Source organism: Lithobates pipiens, unplaced genomic scaffold (assembly GCF_037356315.1).
Source record: "Lithobates pipiens isolate NorthernLeopardFrog02 unplaced genomic scaffold, aLitPip1_a1.2 Scaffold_18, whole genome shotgun sequence".
Taxonomy (NCBI): domain Eukaryota; kingdom Metazoa; phylum Chordata; class Amphibia; order Anura; family Ranidae; genus Lithobates; species Lithobates pipiens.
This window is the reverse complement of record NW_027507758.1, coordinates 636,026,193-636,050,330: the sequence shown is the minus strand read 5'-3', so window position 1 is coordinate 636,050,330 and position 24,138 is coordinate 636,026,193. Positions and strand designations below refer to the sequence as shown.

The window sequence follows — 24,138 nt, the reverse complement described above, 5'->3', positions numbered from 1 at the left end:
GGACAGCGCTGCATTATATTGGTATGAATTTTTATTTGGCAGGAGCTAGCAGCTGTCCTTTAATCGTCTCTAATTATCATTTGGATCTTCACATGGTAGCTCACAAGACTTTGTTTTTTACGTATACCAAGGTGGATGGCGGGCCGGATACCGCTTAGATGTAACCATAGATTACGTCTCTCCTTACCTGGTGACATCAGATGTGTTTGGATTGGAAAACACCAATCATGGTCAAGGAGGGCTATTGGCAGGTGAAGAGGTCCTAAAAAGTGCTCTTACCCCCCCATCCAGATTCCTTAAACATTTATAGCCCATCATATCTTAAAGCGGAGGTCCACCCTAAAATGGACCTTCCGCTCATCGGAATCCTCCCCCCCTCTGGCGCCACAATTGGCACCTTTCAAGGGGGAGGGGGGTGCAGTTACCTGGATAATCCAGGTAAATGCACCCACTTCCGGGATAGCTCTCTGCGGAAAGGGGCGTAGATTACGCCCCTTTCTGAAAGTGCCTGCCCCTTTCCGCAAGTGCCCCGCTGCCTGCTGGGAAAACACACAGATCCCAGAGGCAGCGGGGACTGTCCTTATTGCGCAGCGCGGCTCGCGCATGCGCAGTAGGGAACCGGGAAATGAAGCCGAAAGGCTCCACTTCCTGATTCCCATACCCAAGATGGCAGCGGCAGCACCCGAGAAACGATCTACAGATCGGCTTCGGGTGCCGACATCGCGGGCGCGCTGGACAGGTAAGTGTCACTATTTTAAAAGTCAGCAGTTGCAGTATTTGTAGCTGCTGGCTTTTAAAAAAAAAAAAAAAAACCCGGAGTCCCGGCGGACTCCCGCTTTAAACATCTTCTATATCTTTATATAATCACTAAATTCATACAAAACTTTTTTCGTAATCATCAATAACTGTTCAAATGAATTTGCACACGGATCAGTTTACGTAATTTACTAATAAACACCATGAGATTAGTGAAGTAGGTGTAAAGTGGTAGCAGTAGACCTGCAGAGAATATTATTGGAGCCCCTAGCACTTTATATATGAATGTCTCCACATATTTTAGTGTATTTGTGATGATTTATGTGCACACACAATAGGACAGCGCTGTGACACATAATGCTCTTCTAGTTGATAAAGGGAATACTTACCTTTGTTACAGCAGCAGTCCGGTATAAGTTATTTCTGTAGGTATTTGAGTTGTTACACATAGCGCAGGTTTTATTCTATTTATATTGGGGACATAAATGCCCAAATCTGGGGATCAGGAGCCATTTCCACCCTTTACTCTCGGCTGGGGCTCTTTGTATCCATATAACAGATGTTCTACATCAGTGGTCATCAACCCTGTCGTCAGGGCCCACTAACAGGCCAGGTTTGCAAGATAACTGAAATACATCACAGGTGATATCATTTGCTGCTCAGTGATTGCAGTATTCTAGTCCGTATCTCCCCCAAGGTAATACATAAAACCTGGCCTGTTAGAGGGCCCTGAGGACCGTAGTTGATGACCACTGCTCTACATGACTAAATCTGCAATCAATTTTACTGCAAAATCAAAGGGGCCAAAATGTCTCCCCCCCGAGCAGTAATATATTTCTATCCCCCTTGGTGGGAGTGGAGATGACACATCTATAAGGATATACTGTACATGTACACACAGCACAAGGCCGTGTTCACACTACGAGTAAGGATTAGCTCAGGCATGTTCGCACACTGCACGTGCAGAGCCCGCCAGGAAGTCTGCGTGGCGCTGCGCTAATCAAAGGCATTGAGACATTTCCAGAACTCTGCAGCCGCGCATCGGGAACATGTGTCATTTCCTGTGATTAGCGCAGCACCGCGCCGACTTCCCAGTGGGCTCTGCATGTGGAGTGTGCGAAACACGCCCCGGAGCTCGTCCCTAACTACGAGATGTTTATCAAGGGCTGCGTTTCCTCTGATCTCCACAAGGTGGGGATCTCACTTCTACCCAGACAGGAAGTCTCTATGGAATACAGACAGGAAGTGATGTCAGGTATCAGACAGGAAGTTCAGGGTGAGAGGAGAGTCGGGAAGCATTAGAGAGGAGACGTTGCTGGCAGCAGAGGAGGTAATGAGATCGTATTTTCTATTTACACCCAGTAACCGCCCTTGAACGAAGGTCAGAAATATTAAATATTTGTATTTAGTTTTATAAAAGTGACTAATCGGGTTGCAATGTATAACGCAGTCAGCTTATCTGTATAAGTAATGTGAGTTCCACGGGACTTCATCCTGCCGGCCCTGCTACCTACCCGGATCTGTGCCCTGTGTGTCCTTGAGTACGGGATCCCTTACTCATGGACAGGGCTGCCTCTGTGGACTACTACGTGGACTATCTGTGTGGTGTTGCATTGCCACCCGGAGGAATGTTTCACCGTACTGTGTCTTGCTACCCTGCTGTGCTAACATGGCACTGCCCGCATGCCGAGGACTTTAACGCCGCTGTGCCAAACACTGCTCTGCCCTGTGGACCATCGCTCCTTTGCTGTCCTGAGGAGTACGCTTCATTGCTGTGCCTTCTGTTTGCCCCGTGGTCTACCTCCCCCTTTGATGTCCCGTATTGCCACCCCGAGGATCACTCTTCATTGCTGTGTCTATTGTTTGTTGTGTGAACTAATTCTCCTCCTGCCTGTACCCCGAGTCCCCCAATATACACCTGCGTGTCGGGTTCCTGGTGATTTGCCTCTGTGCGCTCTCTCTCTGCGCTCTTAGTTTGTCGCACCCCCGTCATGTCCGTCCTCTTCCTCCATAGTCACTGTGACGTCTTTTATCTCCAGCAGATGATAAGTCGCAGCAAGATTTCAGCCAATATAAATCTGCCCTCCAAAAATACCATTCCTGCCTTCACACTGCCAAACAGACATACTTTCTCACTCTCATTAACACCCTCTCACGCAGTCCCTATCAACTCTTTTCTACCTTTACCACTCTACTTCGTCCTCCATTACCTCCACCCACTAACTTACTCACTGCCCAGGAGATTGCTGAAATAAGATTGATGCCGCGTACACACGACCGGACTTTTCGACGGACTAGGTCCGACGGAACGAATCCGCCGGATGATTCGATCGTGTGTGGGCTTCATTGGACCCTTTGCTGTCTAAAAATCAGATGGACATTAGATTTAAAACGTGTTTCAAATCTTTCCGACGGACTCGAGTCCGAACGAAAAATCCTTTCGTCTGTATGCTAGTCCGACGGATGAAAACCAACGCTACTGGCTATGAACTTCCTTATTCTAGTCCGATCGTACGTTTTCACGTTCAAAACCGTCAGACTTTGATGTGCTTGTGTGCGGCCAAGTCCGTTCGTTCGGAAAGTCCGTCGGGCAGGTCGTCAGACCTAGTCCGTCGAAAAGTCTGCATTGATCCTGGGGGGTGGAAACTTGGCACCAGCCCTCAGCAAAAAATCCATTCCCACCATTAAGAGCTCTGGAGAAAATTGTCTGCTATTTACACTCCGTTCCTCCGCACGTCACCTGATCACATGAGAGCTTACCCCTCAAATCTCCCCATCCAAATGTCCCTCCATCCAGAGTCTATATGTCCTATGACATCACACTGACCTCACAGCTCCTCGTCCAATGTGCCTCAATCTGCCTTCTTTTCTGATGCTCTTTAGGATGTGGGTGGACCTTTAACATCCTCACTTATAAAGTGGGACTGTTGGTCCTGCATTGTATGTAATGACGTCAGAATGCCTGCAACAAGCTTTTACCCTGCATAGTGTGGGGGTCCTGTGTGGGTAAATTATACCTCAGCCTGAAGTGGAAAACTGAATGATAAGGTAAGGAGGATTCTGGGAATATCATTTAATTTTATTATTTGTGTTCAGATCTAGAGTTTTCCTCCTGTGAAGTCTGGAGATGATATGACATCACATTGCCTCCACCTCCCTCCCTGATAGAATAGAGAAATACAAAGAAGATTCTAGAAGTCACCAGAGAGATGATGGAGGAGAGGTGAGGAGGATTCTGGGAATTCTGGGACATTATCCAGTAACAGACAAGGGATGTGTCTGGATGGTGACTGTATCATTGTGTGTGTCAGGTTCCTATAAGGTGTCAGGATGTCACTGTCTATTTCTCCATGGAGGAGTGGGAGTATTTAGAAGGACACAAGGATCTCTACAAGGACGTCATGATGGACAATCAGCCGCCCCTCACATCACCGGGTAAGAGGAGACTTTATTGTAAAGGAGAGAGCAGTACGGAGGCTCCACCTAGATCCCCCATCATCTGATAAACACATAGAAACAATGTATTCAGTCAGTGTGTGTGTTTCCTACAGATGGATCCAGTAATGGGAACCCACCAGAGAGATGTCCCCGTCCTCTGTATTCCCGGGATTCCACACAGGAAGGTCACACCATCCCCCACCATCATCAGGTAGATGAGGAACAATCACTGATAGTATCATTAGGATCTGTACATTATCTGCATTGTTACCATTGATGTCATTTTTATTATATATTCAGAGTGGAAACCTGAGAGATTCTAAAGTTGAAGTTAAAGAAGAGATAAAAGAGGAGGATGATGAGGATGGGGTGATGGGGGAGTCTCTAAAAGAACACAAAGATCTGTACCAGGACACCATGGTGGAGTCATCCAGCTACAGAAACCCACCAGAGAGATGTCCCCGTCCTCTGTATTCCCGGGATTCCACACAGGAAGGTCACACCATCCCTCACCATCATCAGGTAGATGATTGACAATTATTGGTAGTTCTGATTTATACACAGCATGATTGTTACAATGAATATTTTATTATACATTCAGAGTGGAAACCTCGGGGATTATAATATTGTTGTTAAAGAAGAGTATAAAGAGGAGGATGAGGAGTATGGAGTGATGGAGGAGTTTTCAGGACACAAGGATATGATGGAGCCACCAAATACCAGGAACCCACCAGAGAGATGTCCCCGTCCTCTGTATTCCCGGGATTCCACACAGGAAGATCACACCATCCCCCACTGTTACAAGGTTGGTGGGACGGAACTTATGAAACACAGACTCATGGAGACAATGTGTGTATTTTATATCTTAGAGATGATATTCAGTGTCACTTTCTTGATTTAGAGTGGAGATCCAATCGATATAGAATTTGAGGTTAAAGCAGAAGAAGAAGAAGAAGAGAGGTGTGTGAGGGATGATCAGCAGTCTATGGAGGAGGATGGAATAACGGGGACATTTATAGAGGAGGACACTCCTACAGAGATCAGCACAGGTGGGTCATTAACACTAAATACATTCCTCCACCCCATACTGCTCACTGATTGGTCCAGAGTAGGGGGTGGGGACTGGGTGATATCAGCCTGTAATATACTGGTCACTTTCCTGAGCTGTGTTCCCTGTCCTGTATTCCTGGATTTCTCTCGGATAATCTTCCTTCTCTGTGCTGCAGACATAATTTATGTATCTAGACTGGATTTATGGAGATTCTGGGGTTCAGCTGGCAGCAAAATGTTCATTTTCATCGTAGACGTTACTAGCCCTAGGCACCTGGGGCATGTGCTTTGGGTCTCCTTACCCATATCCGGGTCTAGTAAGATCTCCAGTAGAACAATTTTCCCAGGATTACTTGCTCTGTTGTCTGCTGGCTGTGTCGGGTGGAGGGATATGTCTATATAGTCTCAGACCCAAGTCACTGAGTGCAGTCTCGGGAGATGGGAGGCAGCGGTGTGGGACCTCTGCAACTTGTAAACATTTCATCTTCCACTGATTACCGAATACCAATATTATGAGTTTTGACCGTGATGCCGCATACACACGATCGGAATTCCGGACAGAAAAATACAGATGAGAACTTTTCATTGGAAACTGCGACCGTGTGTACGCTCCATCAGAATCTAGCTGTCCGAATTTCCACCAGCCAAAAATTGATAGCATGTTCTCAATTTTCCAGACGGAAAAACTTTCTATCGGAAATTCCGATCGTGTGTATGCAATTCCGACACGCCAAAAATCACGCATGCTCAGATTCAACTACAAGACGGAAGCTATTGGCTACTGGCTATTGAACTTCCTTTTTCTAGTCCCGTCGTACGTCACCGCGTTCTAAACGATCGGAATTTGGTGTGACCGTGTGCAGGCAAGACAGCTTGAACGGAATTCCTTCGGGAAAACCATCAGAGCTTTTTTTCAACTTTTTTTTCTCAGGCACAACAATTCCTTAGAGAGGGGTGCAGGTGGAGTGCAGTGATCACACACTGCAGTGCTTGTAAAAACCAGCCTGAGGGAGGGCGATCATTGGATAGAAACACACAGCAGACAGTGCACTAATTGTGGCTGCAGCCTACAGCACACTCAGCACACACATTGCTCTTGTAGAGTTGCAGTGGGGAGCCGAGTGATGGAGCGGTCCCCGCACTCCTCCTGCAGCTGACCGGCACTACTGGAAGACATACATACTCTGTCAGGTGGAGTGATCCTCGCCCAACAAATGATATCTAGTCCCGCCCTCTGTCATGGCATCATTCAGAGGCGGGGACAGAGATAGGTGACTGCGCGGGGAGCAGGAATGAGGGATTGAGCAATACAAGCAGCAGGCAGAGGAGAAGGAGCGAGTGTAAAGTTCTATTCATTTGTAATCGGAGTCTTCAAGTGGGAAATGCGATATACTTAAGAAACAAGGCCTGAGGTGTGCCATGGCCTGGCTGGTCAGTATGCCTGAAAGAGGGCAAAAAGACACAAGTTTAGGTGGGAAGGGAAAGGTAAAGATCCAACCCATAGAATGACGCGTGCCCGGATGGCAACAGTAAGTAACCAGTAAGTATCCGCTGTGACAGGAGAACCCATTGAATCCTGACCTGATGATGAGAAGGAACCCCCTTTAGAGCCTGCAAAGCTACGCAGAACCCAACTGAACATCCCGTGAAGGATAGGATGAGCCTGATGCCCAACGTAACCCATACATGAGCATGAGCTGCTTGTGAATGAGAGGATACGTGGGGGAAAGGGAGTGAGGGCTGACCCGAGGAACCCCTGACTGAGAAGACTGAAACCTTAACGGACACCAGTGAAGTAGCACAGAGAAAAGCCCCCCAACCCCTGGCCTACCCATACCTGGTAAAGGGAAGTGAGAGGGAGAGTGCAAAAAGACCAGTGACAGGAGAGGAAACCTGGCTGCCTGATGGATGTGATGTAGTAGGCGCCATGGCAACGAGCATCGTCGACCTGGAGACACCATGCCAGACGCAGGACACTGGTCCCACCGGATACGAACAGGTCGTGCTTCAGCCTGAGACCTACCAACCAAGACCGAATCCTTAACCGAGGAAGGAGAGACAGACTCCAACCCATGGAAATAAGTCCCATGGCATGGTACAGCCATGCCCAAGTGACTGAAGCCCACCTGGAACAGACCAGGGATCAGCAAAGACGACTGGACCGACGTCTCTGAGCAGTACTCCAGGCAACCTCCTAGACAAAAGATCGGAGCTGAGAGTGGAATCCAGAATCATGACGACATCACCCAAACCTACCACCTAAGGACCGTGGCTAGGGCACACCCTGACTATACATCCCTGGTGGTAACCAGGGCCTCAACACAACAGGACATCAACTGAAGAAAATTGACGCCTGCTTCTGACCTAAGGGTGAGCCCAGTGGCGAAACGATATCGGCACCAATCAGCTAGCCCCCCAACAACGGCTGGGCTGAAGGAAGTGAGTGCAAGCATGGTCGATATTGGTATGGATGCCAAGGCGGCCCAACCTAAAACACACAAACTAGATAAATGACAGACGATCACACATGAGAACAACAACGCCCCTCTGCCTACCTAAGAATGAAACATGAGCAGAAATGTCAAGACCACTGCGCGTACATGAACCTGACGACAGACCCCCCCCCCCCCCACCCTTGTGTAAGTGGCAAGCGAGCCCGAGTAACCTGCAGCGCAGAGACAGGTAATTAACTGAAAACTCAGGGCTAGTGTACCCACAGGCTGTGGTGGGTAGTCGTATGGATGTGGTGAATGAACATGCATCGTATGACGTATGGTATACGGGCAAGAAGATTGTGGACAACAATCAGTTAACAAACAAAACCTCAGCCCGTATGGATCTGTAGACGTGACAGATCCCGATGTGCGAGCCCTAGCTAACTGACCCAGGTACAAACATAAACACAGATACGATGAGACATGACAATCAACAAAGACAAACCTACCAGAGTATGTCATAAGTGAACAACGCCCCTCTGAGAACTCTGAGGCTAAACCCCGAGGGTGAAACGCTATGACAGAAATACTGGGCAGAAAAACTATGACAAAAACGCTATGACAGAGATACTGACAGAAAAAATGTCACGACAGAAACGCCATGACAGAAATTCTAAAAGTTAATGCTGATGCAGAAGCAAAGTGACAGAAATCCAGGGCAGAAACGCAATGACAGCAATACTAAGACCAAAAAGCTGAGGCAGAAACGCAATGTACAGAAATCCTGTGGCAGAAACACTATGACAGAAAGCTGAGACAGCAATGTAACGGCAGAAATCCTGGCCAAAAATGCAATGACAAACCACGCTGAGACTGAAATGCAATGACAGAAATCCTGAGGCAGAAATGCTATGACCGAAATGCTGACTGAACGCCGAGCCAGAGACACTGAGACTGAAACGCCGAGCCAGAGACACTGAGACTGAAACGCCGAGCCAGAGACACTGAGACTGAAACGCCGAGCCAGAAACACTGAGACTGAAACGCCGAGCCAGTAAAAGCTGGGCAGAACACTGACAGAAATCCTGGGGCAGAACGCTATGACTGAAAAACCTGGGTAGAATGCTATGACAGACATGCTGGCAGAACGCTATGACAGAACTCCAGGGGCAGAACACTATGACAGAATACCTGGGGCACAAACGCTATGACAGAAATCCAGGGGCAGAAACGCTATGACTATGAAACGCTACGACAGAAATGCTGGACAGAACGCTGTGACAGAAATGCTGGGAAGAACGCTGTGACAGAAATGCTGGGCCGAACGCTGTGACATAAATGCTGGGCAGAACGCTGTGACATAAATGCTGGGCCGAACGCTGTGACATAAATGCTGGGCCGAACGCTGTGACATAAATGCTGGGCCGAACGCTGTGACATAAATGCTGGGCCGAACGCTGTGACATAAATGCTGGGCCGAACGCTGTGACATAAATGCTGGGCCGAACGCTGTGACATAAATGCTGGGCCGAACGCTGTGACATAAATGCTGGGCCGAACGCTGTGACAGAAATGCTGGACCGAACGCTGAGAACAGGAATGCTAGACAGCACGCTACGACAGAAATACTGGACAGCACGCTACGACAGATACTGGACAGCACGCTATGACGGAAATTCTGGACAGCACGCTATGACGGAAATTCTGGACAGAACGCTATGACGGAAATTCTGGACAGAACGCTATGACGGAAATTCTGGACAGAACGCTATGACGGAAATTCTGGGCAGACTGCTATGACGGAAATTCTGGGCAGACTGCTATGACGGAAATTCTGGGCAGAACGCAGTGACGGAAATGCTGGGCAGAACGCAGTGACGGAAATGCTGGGCAGAACGCAGTGACGGAAATGCTGGGCAGAACGCTGTGACATAAATGCTGGACTGAACGCTGTGACATAAATGCTGGGCCGAACTCTGTGACATAAATGCTGGGCCGAACGCTGTGACATAAATGCTGGGCCGAACGCTGTGACATAAATGCTGGGCCGAACGCTGTGACATAAATGCTGGGCCGAACGCTGTGACATAAATGCTGGGCCGAACGCTGTGACATAAATGCTGGGCCGAACGCTGTGACATAAATGCTGGGCCGAACGCTGTGACATAAATGCTGGGCCGAACGCTGTGACATAAATGCTGGGCCGAACGCTGTGACATAAATGCTGGGCCGAACGCTGTGACATAAATGCTGGGCCGAACGCTGTGACATAAATGCTGGGCCGAACGCTGTGACATAAATGCTGGGCCGAACGCTGTGACATAAATGCTGGGCCGAACGCTGTGACATAAATGTTAGACCGAACGCTATGACAGAAATGCTGGACCGAACGCTGAGAACAGGAATGCTAGACAGCACGCTACGACAGAAATACTGGACAGCACGCTACGACAGATACTGGACAGCACGCTACGACAGATACTGGACAGCACGCTATGACGGAAATTCTGGACAGAACGCTATGACGGAAATTCTGGACAGAACGCTATGACGGAAATTCTGGACAGAACGCTATGACGGAAATTCTGGACAGAACGCTATGACGGAAATTCTGGACAGAACGCTATGACGGAAATTCTGGACAGAACGCTATGATGGAAATGCTGGGCAGACTGCTATGACGGAAATTCTGGGCAGAACGCAGTGACGGAAATGCTGGGCAGAACGCAGTGACGGAAATGCTGGGCAGAACGCAGTGACGGAAATGCTGGACTGAACGCTATGACGGAAATGCTGGACAAAACGCTGCGATAGAAAAACACTGGTCAGACCGCTAGCTGCGATAAACAACACTGATCAAAGAAAGTGAAACAAGTGAAAGCAGCAAACCTGGCCTCAGGTCTGGCCGTTGCCATGGCTGCAGTAGGTGGTCTGATCCCCACTGACACTGCAGTAAAGACGCCGGTTGAGGGGAAGAAAGGAGTGACTGGCGGGAGACTGCCCATCCCCAGGGAGCACCAGGAGTAAACCGACAGCCTGCCCCCCTCATGAACCAAACATACATGAGGAGAGGAGCAGGCGGCCGATCACACCAAACCCCCCTGCCCCCCCCCCCACGCGGCTAGGTGGAGCTGGGATCCTTTAGAGATGGATGGACGGCCCCCCGCTATGAGCGCCGGGAAAATGGGTGGGCCGCCCACTGGCCCCACGGAGCTGTGGGGAGATATCGATGGATGGCCGGACGAACGCCCCCCCCGCTCCCCCGTCACGAGCGCCGGGAAGAGTGGGCGGGCCGCTCGCCAGCCCCACGGAGCTATGAGGAGATGATAGAAGGCGGGTGGATGGCCGGACAAACACCCCCCCGCTCCCCTGGCATGAGCGCCGGGAACAACGGGCGGGCTGCGCGCCAGCCCCACAGAGCTGTGGGGAGATTTAGTAAAGGAGGACGGATGGCCAGATGAACGCCGCTCCCCCTGGCATGAGAGCCGGGAAAAGCGGGCGGGATGCACGCTGGCCACGCGGCGCTGATGGGGGACTGAGAAAAGCGGGCAAGCGGACGCCCCCCCAGCATGAGTGCCACGAGAACCATGTGGACTGCACGCTGGCCAGATGTAGCAGAGGGGAGAAAGTGAGGACAAGCATGACCGAACGTACCCCCCACCACCCAGAAATGGCAACCCTGGCCCTGACAGAGGAGGCCAGCCTTCCCACTTACAGGGACTCCGTCACAGTCTGTACTGGGAACTGGACTGGTTTTCACCTTAGAGAGTGTGGGGGGAGGGGTTAGTGAAGGGATAACTACCTAACACTGTCATTAGCTAGTAATGTGTAGCACAAATGGTTAATGTACTGCCATGGGTCATCCATACATTAGTAATCAGTGGCTGTGACAATTAACCCCTTTGTGCTGCATTAGTGGCCAGAGTTAACCCCTTAACCACTTCCCGACCGGCGCACGACGATGTACGTCGACAGAATGGCACGGGCAGGCATAAGGGCTTACATGTACGTCCTTGCCTGCCCGCGGGTCGGGGGCCCGATCGGGCCCCCGCCCGGTGCCTGCGGCGGTCGGTATTCGTTCGGGAGCGATCCCGGACGAGGGGACGGCCATTCATTCATGGCCACCCCCTCGCGATCGCTCCCGACGAATGAAAATGCTCCGTGACATCACTTCCTCTCCTGTAATGTAAACACAGGAGAGGAAGTGATGTAATCTCTCCTCCGTGTCGGTATTTTTCGTTCCGACACCGAGGAGAGAGGATCGGTGAGTTGCACCAACACGACACTACACAGTAGAACATGCCAGGCACACTCACACACCCCCCCCCGATCACCCCCCCAATTACCCCTGCCCCCCCCAGTCACAGTGACACCAATGTCATATTTTTTTTTTTTTGCATTGGTGTCATTTGTGACTGTAATAACTGTTAGGGCAGTTAGGGTTAGCCCCCTTTAGTTCTAATGTACCCCCTAACCCCCCCAATAAAGGTTTAACCCCGTGATCACCCCCCGTCGCCAGTGTCACTAAGGCTGGGTTCACATTGCAGCGGTTTATGAGAACGATTGTGATTCGCACCGCACTGCAGTGCAAATCACATCCGATCTCTGTGCGATTCGAGTTCAGCCATACAGATAGTATACAGATAGTATACAGATAGTATGGCTGAATTCGCATCGCACCCGCCGCAAATTCGCACGGGACCCTTTTTTTGGCCCGCAGCAGAATCGGATCGCATGGGTGTTCACACCATGCGATCCGAGTTTGCAGATCGCACTGCGATATGCGAACTGATCTGGGGGTGTCATTAACATTTCACTGACACTCCCAGCAGTTCGCATAGGGCAGTGTGAACTGCCGCCGGGAGGCATGCGATGCGGGAACCCGCCGCGGATTCGTGGCGTTCCCGCATCGCTCCAGTGTGAACCCAGCCTAATAAGCGATCGTTTTTCTGATAGCTGTATTAGTGTCACAGGTGACGCTAGTTAGGCAGGTAGGTATTTAGGTTCGCCGCAGCTTTTTATAGCGCCAGGGACCCCCATATACTACCGCATAAAGCCCCCTGATTGCCCCCTAGTTAACCCTTTCACCAGTGATCACCATATAACTGTTACAGGTGACGCTGGTTGGTTAGTTATTTTTTTATAGTTTCAGGGCACCCGCCATTTATTACCTAGTCTCACTAGTGTACCCCTAAATTTAGGGGTGTCTACTTTCCAAAATGGGGTCATTTGGGGGGGGGGTTTGTGCCATCTTGGCATTTTATGGCCTTCAAAACTGTAACGCCCTTAGAAAGCCTGAAGGCGGTGCTTGGTTTTCGGGGCCCCGTATGCGGCTAGGCTCCCAAAAAGTCCCACATATGTGGTATCCCCGTACTCAGGAGAAGCAGCAGAATTTATTTTGGGGTGTCATTTCACATATGCCCATGGCATGTGTGAGCAATATATCATTTAGTGACAACTTTGTGAAAAAAAAATTAAAAAAAATTAAAGTTTGTAATTTTCCCGCAACTTGTGGCAAAATATAAAATATTCCATGGACTCAAAATGCCTCTCAGCAAATAGTTTGGGGTGTCTACTTTCTAAAATGGGGTCATTTGTGGGGGTTTTGTGCCATCTTGGCATTTTATGGCCTTCAAAACTGTAATAGGTAGTGAGAAGTGAAATCAAAAATTTACGCCCTTAGAAAGCCTGAAGGCGGTGCTTGGTTTTCGGGGCCCCGTACGCCGCTAGGCTCCCAAAAAGTCCCACATATGTGGTATCCCCGTACTCAGGAGAAGCAGCAGAATTTATTTTGGGGTGTCATTTCACATATGCCCATAGCATGTGTGAGTAATATATCATTTAGTGACAACTTTGTGTAAAAAAAAAAATAAAAAAATTTTTTTGTCATTATTCAATCGCTTGAGGCAAAAAAATAAAATATTCAATGGGCTCAACATGCCACTTATCAATTTCCTTAGGGGGTCTACTTTCCAAAATGGGGTCATTTGGGGGGGTTTTGTACTGCCCTGCCATTTTAGCACCTCAAGAAATGAGATAGGCAGTCGTAAACTAAAAGCTGCGTAAATTCCAGAAAACGTACCTTAGTTTGTAGATGTGACAACTTTTGCGCAAACCAATAAATATACAATTATTGACTTTTTTTTTACCAAAGACATGTGGCTGAATAAATTTTGGCCTAAATGTATGACTAAAATTGAGTTTATTGGATTTTTCTAATAACAAAAAGTAGAAAATATCATTTTTTTTCAAAATTTTCGGTCTTTTACGTTTATATCGCAAAAAATAAAAATCGCAGAGGCAATCAAATACCATCAAAAGAAAGCTCTATTTGTGGGAAGAAAAGGACGCAAATTTTGTTTGGGTACAACATTGCATGACCGCGCAATTACCAGTTAAAGCAGCGCAGTGCCAAATTGTAAAAAGACCTCTGGTCATTTACCAGCAAAATGGTCCGGTCTGAAAGTGGTTAAAGTGGTTGTAAACCCCTACAAACCACTTTTGACCTACAGGTAAGCCTAGATTAAGGCTTACCTGTAGGTCCAAGAAATAAGAAATAAGATATTTACCTGAAGACAGCGGTGCGCAGACGCACTGGGTAAGCCGCAGAGCGTCTGCACATGCGCATGCGCGGGAGTGACGTCATCGCTGCTCCAGCGAATCACAGCGCCGGAGCAGCGAGACCCATGGAGACCCACCAAGAAGATGGACGCTCGGAACTACAGGGGACAGCGGTTACTTCGCTGGCTCCTGTGTCAGGTAAGTGACACATAATGGACTACTATGCGATGCATAGTAGTCCATTATGCTTTGCCTTTGCAGAGAATCAAAGAGGAAGTAAACCCATCAGGGTTTACTTCCTCTTTAATATCACTGCATAAAGGGGTTAATTAACTTTGCCACTGACCACCAATGGGGAGGGATATCGAAATGCTACTGACCCACCAATGGGGAGAGATATCGAAATGCCACTGACCACCAATGGGAAGGGATATCGAAATGCCACTGACCACCAATGGGGAGAGATATCTAAATGCCACTGACCCACCAATGGGGAGAGATATCGAAATGCCACTGACCCACCAATGGGGAGGGATGTCTACAGTGCCTTTAAAAGTATTCACACCTCTTGAAATTTTTCACTTGTTGTCATCTTACAACCAAAAACATAAATGTATTTTATTGGGATTTTATGTGATAGACCAACACAAAGTGGCACATAATTGTGAAGTGGAAGGAAAATGATAAATGATACAAATAAATATGTGAAAAGTGTGGGGGGAATTTGTATGACGCCCCCCCTGAGTCAATACTTTGTAGAACCCCCTTTCTCTTTTACAGCTGCAAGTCTTTTTGGGGGTGTCTCTACCAGCTTTGCACATCTAGAGAGTGATATTTGTCCCCATTCTTCTTTGCAAAATATCTCAAGCTCTGTCAGATTGGATAGAGAGAGTCTGTGAACAGCAATTTTCAAGTCTTGCCACAGATTCTCAATAGGATTTAGGTCTGGACTGTGACTGGGCCATTCTAACACATGAATATGCTTTGATCTAAACCATTCCATTGTAGCTCTGGCTGTATTTTTCAGGTCGTTGTCTTACTTGAAGGTGAACCAGTCTCACACGATTGGACTTTCCGTCAGACTAGGTCCGAAGGGATTAGTCAGTCGGACAATCTGATCGTGTGTGGGCTAGTCGATCGTTTTTTGACAAAAAAAAAAATCAGACAGACCTAGAAATAGAACATGTTTCAAATCTATCCGTCAGACTCCATTCCGACGGACTATAATCTGAAAAACCGTTCGTCTGTGCGCTGGTCCGACGGACCAAATACGACGCAAGGGAAGCTACTGGCCATTGAACTTCCTTGTTTAGTCCCGTTTGCGTCATCACGTTCAAAACAAACGATCTTTCGAACGGACCTAGTCCGTTCATTTGTGGCCAAGTCCATTTGTTCGTTAAGTCCATCGGAACTCCGCCGAAAGTCCTGCTGAAGAAAAGCATCCCCACAACATGATGCTGCCGCCACCATGTTTCACAGTGGGGACGGTGTGTTCAGGGTGATGTGCAGTGTTAGTTTTACACCACATGTAGCTTTTTGCTTTTAGGCCAAAAAGTTCAATTGTGGTCTCATCTGACCAGAGCACCTTCTTCCACATGTTTGCTGTGTCCCCCACATGGCTTCTCACAAACTACAAAGAGGACTTCTTATGACTTTCTTTCACCAATGTCTTTCTTGTCACTCTTCCATAAAGGGCAGATTTGTGGAGAGCACGACTAATAGTTGTCCTGTGGACAGATTCTCCCACCTGAGCTGTGGATCTCTGCAGCTCCTCCAGAGTTACCATGGACCTCTTGGCTGCTTCTCTGATGAATGCTCTTATTGCCCGACCGGTCAGTTTAGGTGGACGGCCATGTCTTGGTAGGTTTGCAGTTGTGCCATACTCCTTTCCATTTTTAGATGCTGGTTTGAACAGAGCTCTGTGAGATGTTCAAAGCTTGGGATATTTTTTCATAACCTAACCCTGCTTTATACTTCTCCACAACTTCATCCCTGACCTGTCTGGTGTGTTCCATGGCCTTCATGATGCTGTTTGTTCACAAAAGTTCTCTAACAAACCTCTGAGGGCTTCACAGAACAGCTGTATTTATAGTGAGATTAAATGACACGCAGGTGGACTCTATTTACTAATTAGGTGACTTCTGAAGGCAATTGGTTCCACTAGCTTTTAGTTAGGGGTATCAGAGTAAAGGGGTCTGAATACAAATGCACGCCACACTTTTCACATATTCATTTGTATCATTTATCACTTCCCTTCCACTTCACAATTATGTGTCACTTTGTGTTGGTCAATCACATAAAATCCTAATAAAATAAATTTACTTTTTTGGTTTTAACGTGACAAAATGTGGAAAATTTCAAGGGGTATGAAATTTTTTCAAGTCACTGTAAATGCCGCTGACCACCAATGGGGAGGATATCTAAATGCCGGTGACCACCAATGGGGAGGATATCTAAATAGCATCATCACACTGATCATCATTGCAAAAATATTAAAGTAGAATTACAGCATAAACCCAACTAGCCTTAAAAATGTCCCTTCTCTTGATAATACCCAGGCTGACTAACTTATTTTCAGGCTGCTCCAGTCCAGTCATGTGATCTCCCGTGTGAGCTGGCAGTGCATGCAATGGAGAGGAGGGAGCGCCGGCAACGTCTGGGACATGGACGTCTATGGTTGACATCCACCACTAAGGCTTTACCAGCAGTTGTCGGAGTGCTCTTTCCTCTCCCCTGCAGCCACTGCTGGCTGACACAGGGAAGATCACATGACCGGGCCGGAGTGGCCTAAAAATAGGTAAAGTATATACAGTACATTATTTATTTTTGTATTTAACACAGGTTGGTCAGCGTGGGTGTTAGGAAGGGGCCGAGGGTATGTTTAAGGCTACTTAGGTTCAGGCTGGAATACCACTTTTACAATCTACCAATGGAAAGGGGTTTAAAAAGTATAATGCTACTAACCCCCAGCATTGGTGGTCAATTTTCCCTGCTACTGGCACCAATGCTGGGGGTTCTTTTCCCTGCTACTGGCACCAATGCTGGGGGTTCTTTTCCCTGCTACTGACACCAATGCTAGGGGTTCTTTTCCCTGCTACTGACACCAATGCTGGGGGTTCTTTTCCCTGCTACTGGCACCAATGCTGGGGGTTCTTTTCCCTGCTACTGGCACCAATGCTGGGGGTTCTTTTCCCTGCTACTGGCACCAATGCTGGGGGTTCTTTTCCCTGCTACTGGCACCAATGCTGGGGGTTCTTTTCCCTGCTACTGGCACCAATGCTGGGGGTTCTTTTCCCTGCTACTGACACCAATGCTGGGGGTTCTTTTCCCTGCTACTGACACCACTGCTGGGGGTTCTTTTCCCTGCTACTGACACCACTGCTGGGGGTTCTTTTCCCTGCTACTGACACCAATGCTGGGGGTTCTTTTCCCTGCTACTGACACCAATGCTGGGGGTTCTTTTCCCTGCTACTGACACCAATGCTGGGGGTTCTTTTCCCTGCTACTGACACCAATGCTGGGGGTTCTTTTCCCTGCTACTGACACCAATGCTGGGGGTTCTTTTCCCTGCTACTGACACCAATGCTCGGGGTTCTTTTCCCTGCTACTGACACCAATGCTCGGGGTTCTTTTCCCTGCTACTGACACCAATGCTCGGTTCCTTTCCCTGCTACTGACACCAATGCTCGGGGTTCTTTTCCCTGCTACTGACACCAATGCTCGGGGTTCCTTTCCCTGCTACTGACACCAATGCTCGGGGTTCCTTTCCCTGCTACTGACACCAATGCTCGGGGTTCCTTTCCCTGCTACTGACACCAATGCTCGGGGTTCCTTTCCCTGCTACTGACACCAATGCTCGGGGTTCCTTTCCCTGCTACTGACACCAATGCTCGGGGTTCTTTTCCCTGCTACTTACACCAATGCTCGGGGTTCTTTTCCCTGCTACTGACACCAATGCTCGGGGTTCTTTTCCCTGCTACTGACACCAATGCTCGGGGTTCTTTTCCCTGCTACTGACACCAATGCTGCAGGTCATTATTGTAGAAATTGACACCAATGCTGGTGGTTAATATTGGAGAAACTGACACTGATGTTGGGGGTTATTGTTTCGGAAAATGCCATCTATGATAATCATTATTATTACATAAACTGGCACCAATGCTGGGGGTTGTTTTTGCAGAAACTGGCACTGATGACGGAGTTATCATTGATGCTACTAACCTCAATGCTTGGGGTTATTATTGTGTAAACTGATGCTGGGGGTTGTTATTGCTCCTATTGACACCAATGCTGGGGGTTATTATTGCTGCTACTTACATCAATGCTAGGGTTATTATTGCGCAAACTGGCACTGATGCTGGGGGCTTTTATTATAGAACTTGCCATCTATGCTGGGTGTTATTTTTGCAGAAATTAACACCAATGCTGGGCATTATTGTTGCGGAAACTGACACTGATGCTGGGGGTTATTATTACACATACTTCCATCTATGCTAGGGGTTATTACTGTCTAATTTGGCACCAAGGCTGGGCTTTTTTTTTTATTATTACAGAAACTAGCACTGATGCTGGGGATTATTATTGCTGCTACTGACACCAATCCTGGGGGGCTATTATTGCGTTTGCATAAACTGGCACTGATGCTGGGGGTGATTATCACAGAATCTGACACTCATGCTGTGGGTTATTATCTAAAACTGGTTTTGAACATACACTGACTCTTTCATAATAAGTGGTGGGGGGCATTTTGTTATTTTTCTCACAATAGAATCTACAAGCTATGGTGCGATCAAACTGATCACACCTGATGTAAGGACGGCCTCTCATTTCTTGAGATACTAACTAGCCAGGAAAGTACAAATACCCCCAAATGACCCCTTTTTTTGAAAGTAGACATGCCAAGGTATTTAGTAAGAGGTATGGTGAGTTTTTTTAAAATTGTAATTTTTTCCCACAATTCTTTTGAAAATCTATTTATTCCCCCCCCCACAAAACTGTCATATAAACAGGTTATTTCTCACACACAGCATATGCATACCGCAAATTACACCCCAAAATACATTCTGCTACTCCTCCTGAGTATGGCGATACCACATGTGTGAGACTTTTTCACAGTTTGTTTGATAACGTCCTCAAACTTTGGGACCTTAAACAGAAAGTGATAATGAGGGAGAGGTCAATAACCCAATGATGGGGGTCTTCCGGATCAGTCCAGTCTTCATCTTGGTTGTTCTCCCCCCATCCTCACTCTCTGACCTCTGGTGGGGCTCAGCCCCGCTGTTATTCATGACTAAATAAGGAAGTGCAGGACTTCTTGTGTTGGGAAGATGGCAACGAGTGATAGAGGGGGAGGGGACACTCTTCATATAATCCCCTCATCACTGTCACTCCTATAAAAGACAGTTCTCGTTGTTTCCTCACTCTCTGACTAAGGTCCATGAATAAAGAAATGATCTGGTAGGAGAACAGAGGACCCATTTACTAGTTACCTTGAGGGCGGAATTGTAAGATCCTCAGAGACAAAGCTGCCTGATGTGGGCGGAGTCCTGGTTTAGGGGAACCAATCAGCTCATGTCTAGTAATAATCTTTGTATTTCTATTTTAGTAGATGGACGGGAGATGAGGAAAACCTCAGAGGATTGTCTCACTTTGTCTCCAGACTGTAAAGTAGAAGATGAGGACATCACACAGTATAGTCCAGGAGAAAACCCGACTACCTCAAATGTCCATCCGGCACCACACAGTGTAGATGGACCATCGTATTCCTCTTATCCTGAGGAACCTCAAACTGTAAGGGATGGTGCCGTCCTTCCAAAAAACAGGAGGTTTTCCTGTACTGAGTGTGGGAAGTGTTTCCCTTGTCAATCCCATCTTAATGTGCATAAAAGATCTCACACAGGTGAGAAGCCGTATTCCTGTCCTGAGTGCAGTAAAAGTTTTTCACAGAAGTCCAGTCTTTTCACACATCAGAGATCTCACACAGGGGAGAAGCCATATTCCTGTCCTGAGTGTGGTAAATGTTTTTCAAGGAAGTCCAATCTTTGCAGACATCAGAGATCTCACACGGGGGAGAAAACATATTCCTGTCCTGAGTGCTGGAAATGTTTTTCAGTGAAGTCACATCTTGAGACACATCAGAGATCTCACACAGGGGAGAAGACGTATACCTGTGCTGAATGCGGGAAATGTTTTTCACACAAGTCCAGTCTTTACACTCATCAGAGATCTCACACGGGGCAAATGCCGTATTCCTGTTCTGAGTGCGGGAAATGTTTTTCAGTGAAGTCCCATCTTTACACACATCAGAGATTGCACACGGGGGAGAAGCCGTATTCTTGTGCTGAGTGCGGGAAATGTTTTTTAATGAAGTCCAATCTTTACACACATCAGAGATCTCACACAGGTGAGAAACCGTATTCCTGTCCTGAGTGTGGGAAATGTTTTTCACAGAAGTCCAATCTTTACAAACACCAGAGATCTCACACGGGGGAGAAACCGTATTCCTGTCCTGTGTGCGGAAAATGTTTTTCACAGAAGCCCCATCTTGACACACATCAGAGATCTCACACGGGGGAGAAGCCATATTCTTGTCCTGAGTGTGGGAAAAAAATCTCACGTAAGTCCACTCTTTACAGCCATAAAAGATTGCACACGGGGGAGAAGCCATATTCCTGTCCTGAGTGTAGGAAATGTTTTGCAGATAAGTCCAGTCTTTCCAGACATCAGAGATCTCACACGGGGAAGAAGCCGTATTCCTGTCCTAAGTGAGGGAATTGTTCCTCCCTGAAGTCCTGTCTTCCTGTACATCAGGGAGCCCACACAACCCCCGAGGTGTATTAGTGCGGGAAATGTCTTCTATATGAATGTTGCTGGACATCACAGCTCTCATGTGGGGAAGAAGCACACCCTGATATACTCCATGGCTGATCTTCATCATGTAAGAAACAGTTGATAAGGAGATCACCAAAGACATGGATGAAGTGTTGTACCGGCTTGGTCATTGATAGCAGTATAAAAATAAAAATGAAGTCATTACCTTTCATTGGCTGAGTACATTTTTGTGATGTAAGATTTCACAAACATTTAGAGGTCTATTTTTAAATACAATAGTTGAACGAATGTGAGCAGCATTCACCCAGCTGTGATGAATATTGGATGTATTTTATTTCATACACTGATTTCCTTCGCTCATCTAGTGGCCATAATGCGGTATTGCGCTTTAAAAAAAAATTAATGATTTGAGGTATTTCATGAAAAATACAGTTTTATGGCCACTAGATGGAGCTGACAAGCATAGGAAATCACTGTATTAAATTATGGTTATAATTTGTAATGGCTGAATTCTTTTTTTTAAAGTAGACCCCTTAGTTTCCTCGGTCAGACATGGTTTTATACAAATACCTAGCTCATATTCATAAACTTATCAGTACAGTACACAGGGTAGGATAAACATTAAAGTATATATAAGCCCTCACCTTGTAAAACAACCCATTCAGTTTATCTGATTCCCACCCTCCATATAGTGAAATGACAGGCGGGCTCGCTCTCGTTCTGGGAGGATGTCAACGTCACCCGCGGGGTTATGCAGTTTGGTGATCGGTGGTGTGCCATTGCCGTGGGACACAATGCATCCCCAATCTTGGTAAAGAGTCTATGAGTTAGGCTCTTTACCATGTAATCAACTGTGTCCAATCACAGCTATTCGTAGTGTAGACAGGAATTGTCGGTAAGCTTCATTCCTCAGTGGGGACAACTGCACTGGCAATCAAGGGCACTGATCATTAGTGCAGCCCCAACAGTGCCCATAAGTTCTGCCCGTCAGTCCCCATCAGTGCCTCCTCATTAGTGCCAACTATTTGTGCCATCTATACAAGTCACCTATCAGCATCAATTCGTGCTGCCTATCAGTGGCTATTATTACCACCTATCCATGCCGCCTATCAGCATCTATCAGTGGTGCCTACTAGTGCCTATCAATACTGACTACCAGTGCCTAGCTTTGCAGCCTATCCATGTCACCTATTGGCATACATCAGTGCTGCCTATCGGTTCCTATCAGTTCCCATCAGTGGCCATAAGTTCTGCCTATAAATGGCCATCGGGGTCACGGCGGACCCCATTGACTTTAATGGCAGGCGAACCTTAAAAACCTCCAGGTCATATTTTCAGCCACAAAATACATACTAGCTGTGCACACATAGTCCCACCACATGGACACTGACATAACGAAAGTATTAAGTGAATCTGGGTTCGACAACGACAAGCATTCTTTTTTTATCTGTGAAATTTTGACAATTCAGGAGTGCATGAAGACCATGGAGGAGAGGTAAGGTCAGACCAGGCTATGAAGAATGAATGAATGAAATACTTGTATAGCGCACAATGCGAACTGAATCGCCTCTAGGCGCTGTGGCGAGCTTTGATCATCTGCTAAAAGAGGAAGGTCTTGAGTTTTTACCTAACAGCCAGGTGATTTTCTTCCAGGCGGATGTTGATTGGTAGAGCATTCCATAGCCGAGGCCCTTGGACAGCGAATCTCCGATCCCCCTTGGATTTATACCGGGCTTTGGGCACGAGGAGGAAGAAGGAGCAGGAGATGATCAGTGCCACAGTCAGGGCAGCGCAGTCCTGTGCCAACCTGTGCTTGAGCCCCTCCCTCTGCCCGGCCCTTACTCCCACCTATGCAGGGCTCCACTGCGGTGGTCCGGAGGTGCCAGTCCAGTGCTGATTCTCGGCCATGGTGCTGGCACTGCCTGCTGATTGGCTTCTCCACTGCTATCTCCCTCACTGTCTGAAACCAGCACCGCGATGGAGACTTAGCACTGACACCAGCACCGAGATAGAGGGGACTGACACCAGCACCAAGATAGAGAGCACTGACACCAGCACCGTGAAAGAGAGCACTGACACCAGCACCAAGATAGAGAGCACTGACACCAGCACCATGAAAGAGAGCACTGACACCAGCACTGAGATAGAGAGCACTGACACCAGCACTGAGATAGAGAGCACTGACACCAGCAGCGAGATAGAGAGAGAGCACTGACACCAGCACCGTGATAGAGAGCACTGACGCCAGCACTGACACCAGCACCGAGATAGAGAGAGAGCACTGACACCAGCACCGTGATAGAGGGCACTGACACCACACCAGCACCGTGATAGAGAGAGCACTGACACCACACCAGCACCGAGATAGAGAGCACTGATATCAGCAACTCGCTACAGGACCCAAAAATATGACACCGCTCAACCTCTTCAAACAGGAGGGTACTGGCATATAGTACGGTGTGCTTTTTTTTGTACAAGGAAGTGAGTCAAAGGTAGAAAAAAGGTCAGTATGCTCGATTAAATAAATTGTTTATAGAGTTATGCATATACATGGTCTACTGGTCACATGTGTTGAATTCCTCCGAGATCCACTGTAGTCAACACTGTTGTGAGCTAGGCGAGTGCGCTTATCAGTCACGATCCCCCCTGCTGCGCTGAACGTCCTTTCGGACAGGACACTGGACGAGGGGCAAACCAACAGTTCCATTGCAAATTGGGCAACTCTGGCCAGATGTCAAGCCTGCCCACCCAGTAGTCCAGGGGTTCATCACTTCTCAGAGCGTCCACATCGGCCGTTAACCCGATGTATTCAGACACCTGTCGGTTTAGGCGTTCCCTGATGCTGGATCCGGATGAGACCTGTCGATGGGTCGGCTGAAAGAATGACCTCATATCAGAAGTCACCAACACATCTTCAAACCGCCCTCTTCTTGCAGGTGCTGTTGGATTGATACCCGCAACTCTTTCTCTGGGAGTGGGAATTCCTCCTCTGCCAGCGCACGCAAAAGTAGAATGCAGCATTTCTCGAAGCAAGGTCTGTATATGCTCCATTCTGACAGCCCTCGGC

The 24,138-nt window shown here is 47.8% G+C and overlaps 1 protein-coding gene across 1 annotated transcript in view; it reads left to right on the top strand.

Annotated features, from left to right (window-relative positions):
* Window positions 1–24,138, top strand: part of LOC143986893 (uncharacterized) — a 74,014-nt gene that overhangs the window by 16,838 nt on the left and 33,038 nt on the right. Inside the window, 6 exon segments of the mRNA XM_077485299.1 lie at window positions 4,053–4,191; window positions 4,308–4,405; window positions 4,495–4,716; window positions 4,796–4,999; window positions 5,096–5,243; window positions 19,846–21,005. Coding sequence (XP_077341425.1) covers window positions 4,053–4,191; window positions 4,308–4,405; window positions 4,495–4,716; window positions 4,796–4,999; window positions 5,096–5,243; window positions 19,846–21,005 — 1,971 coding nt within the window.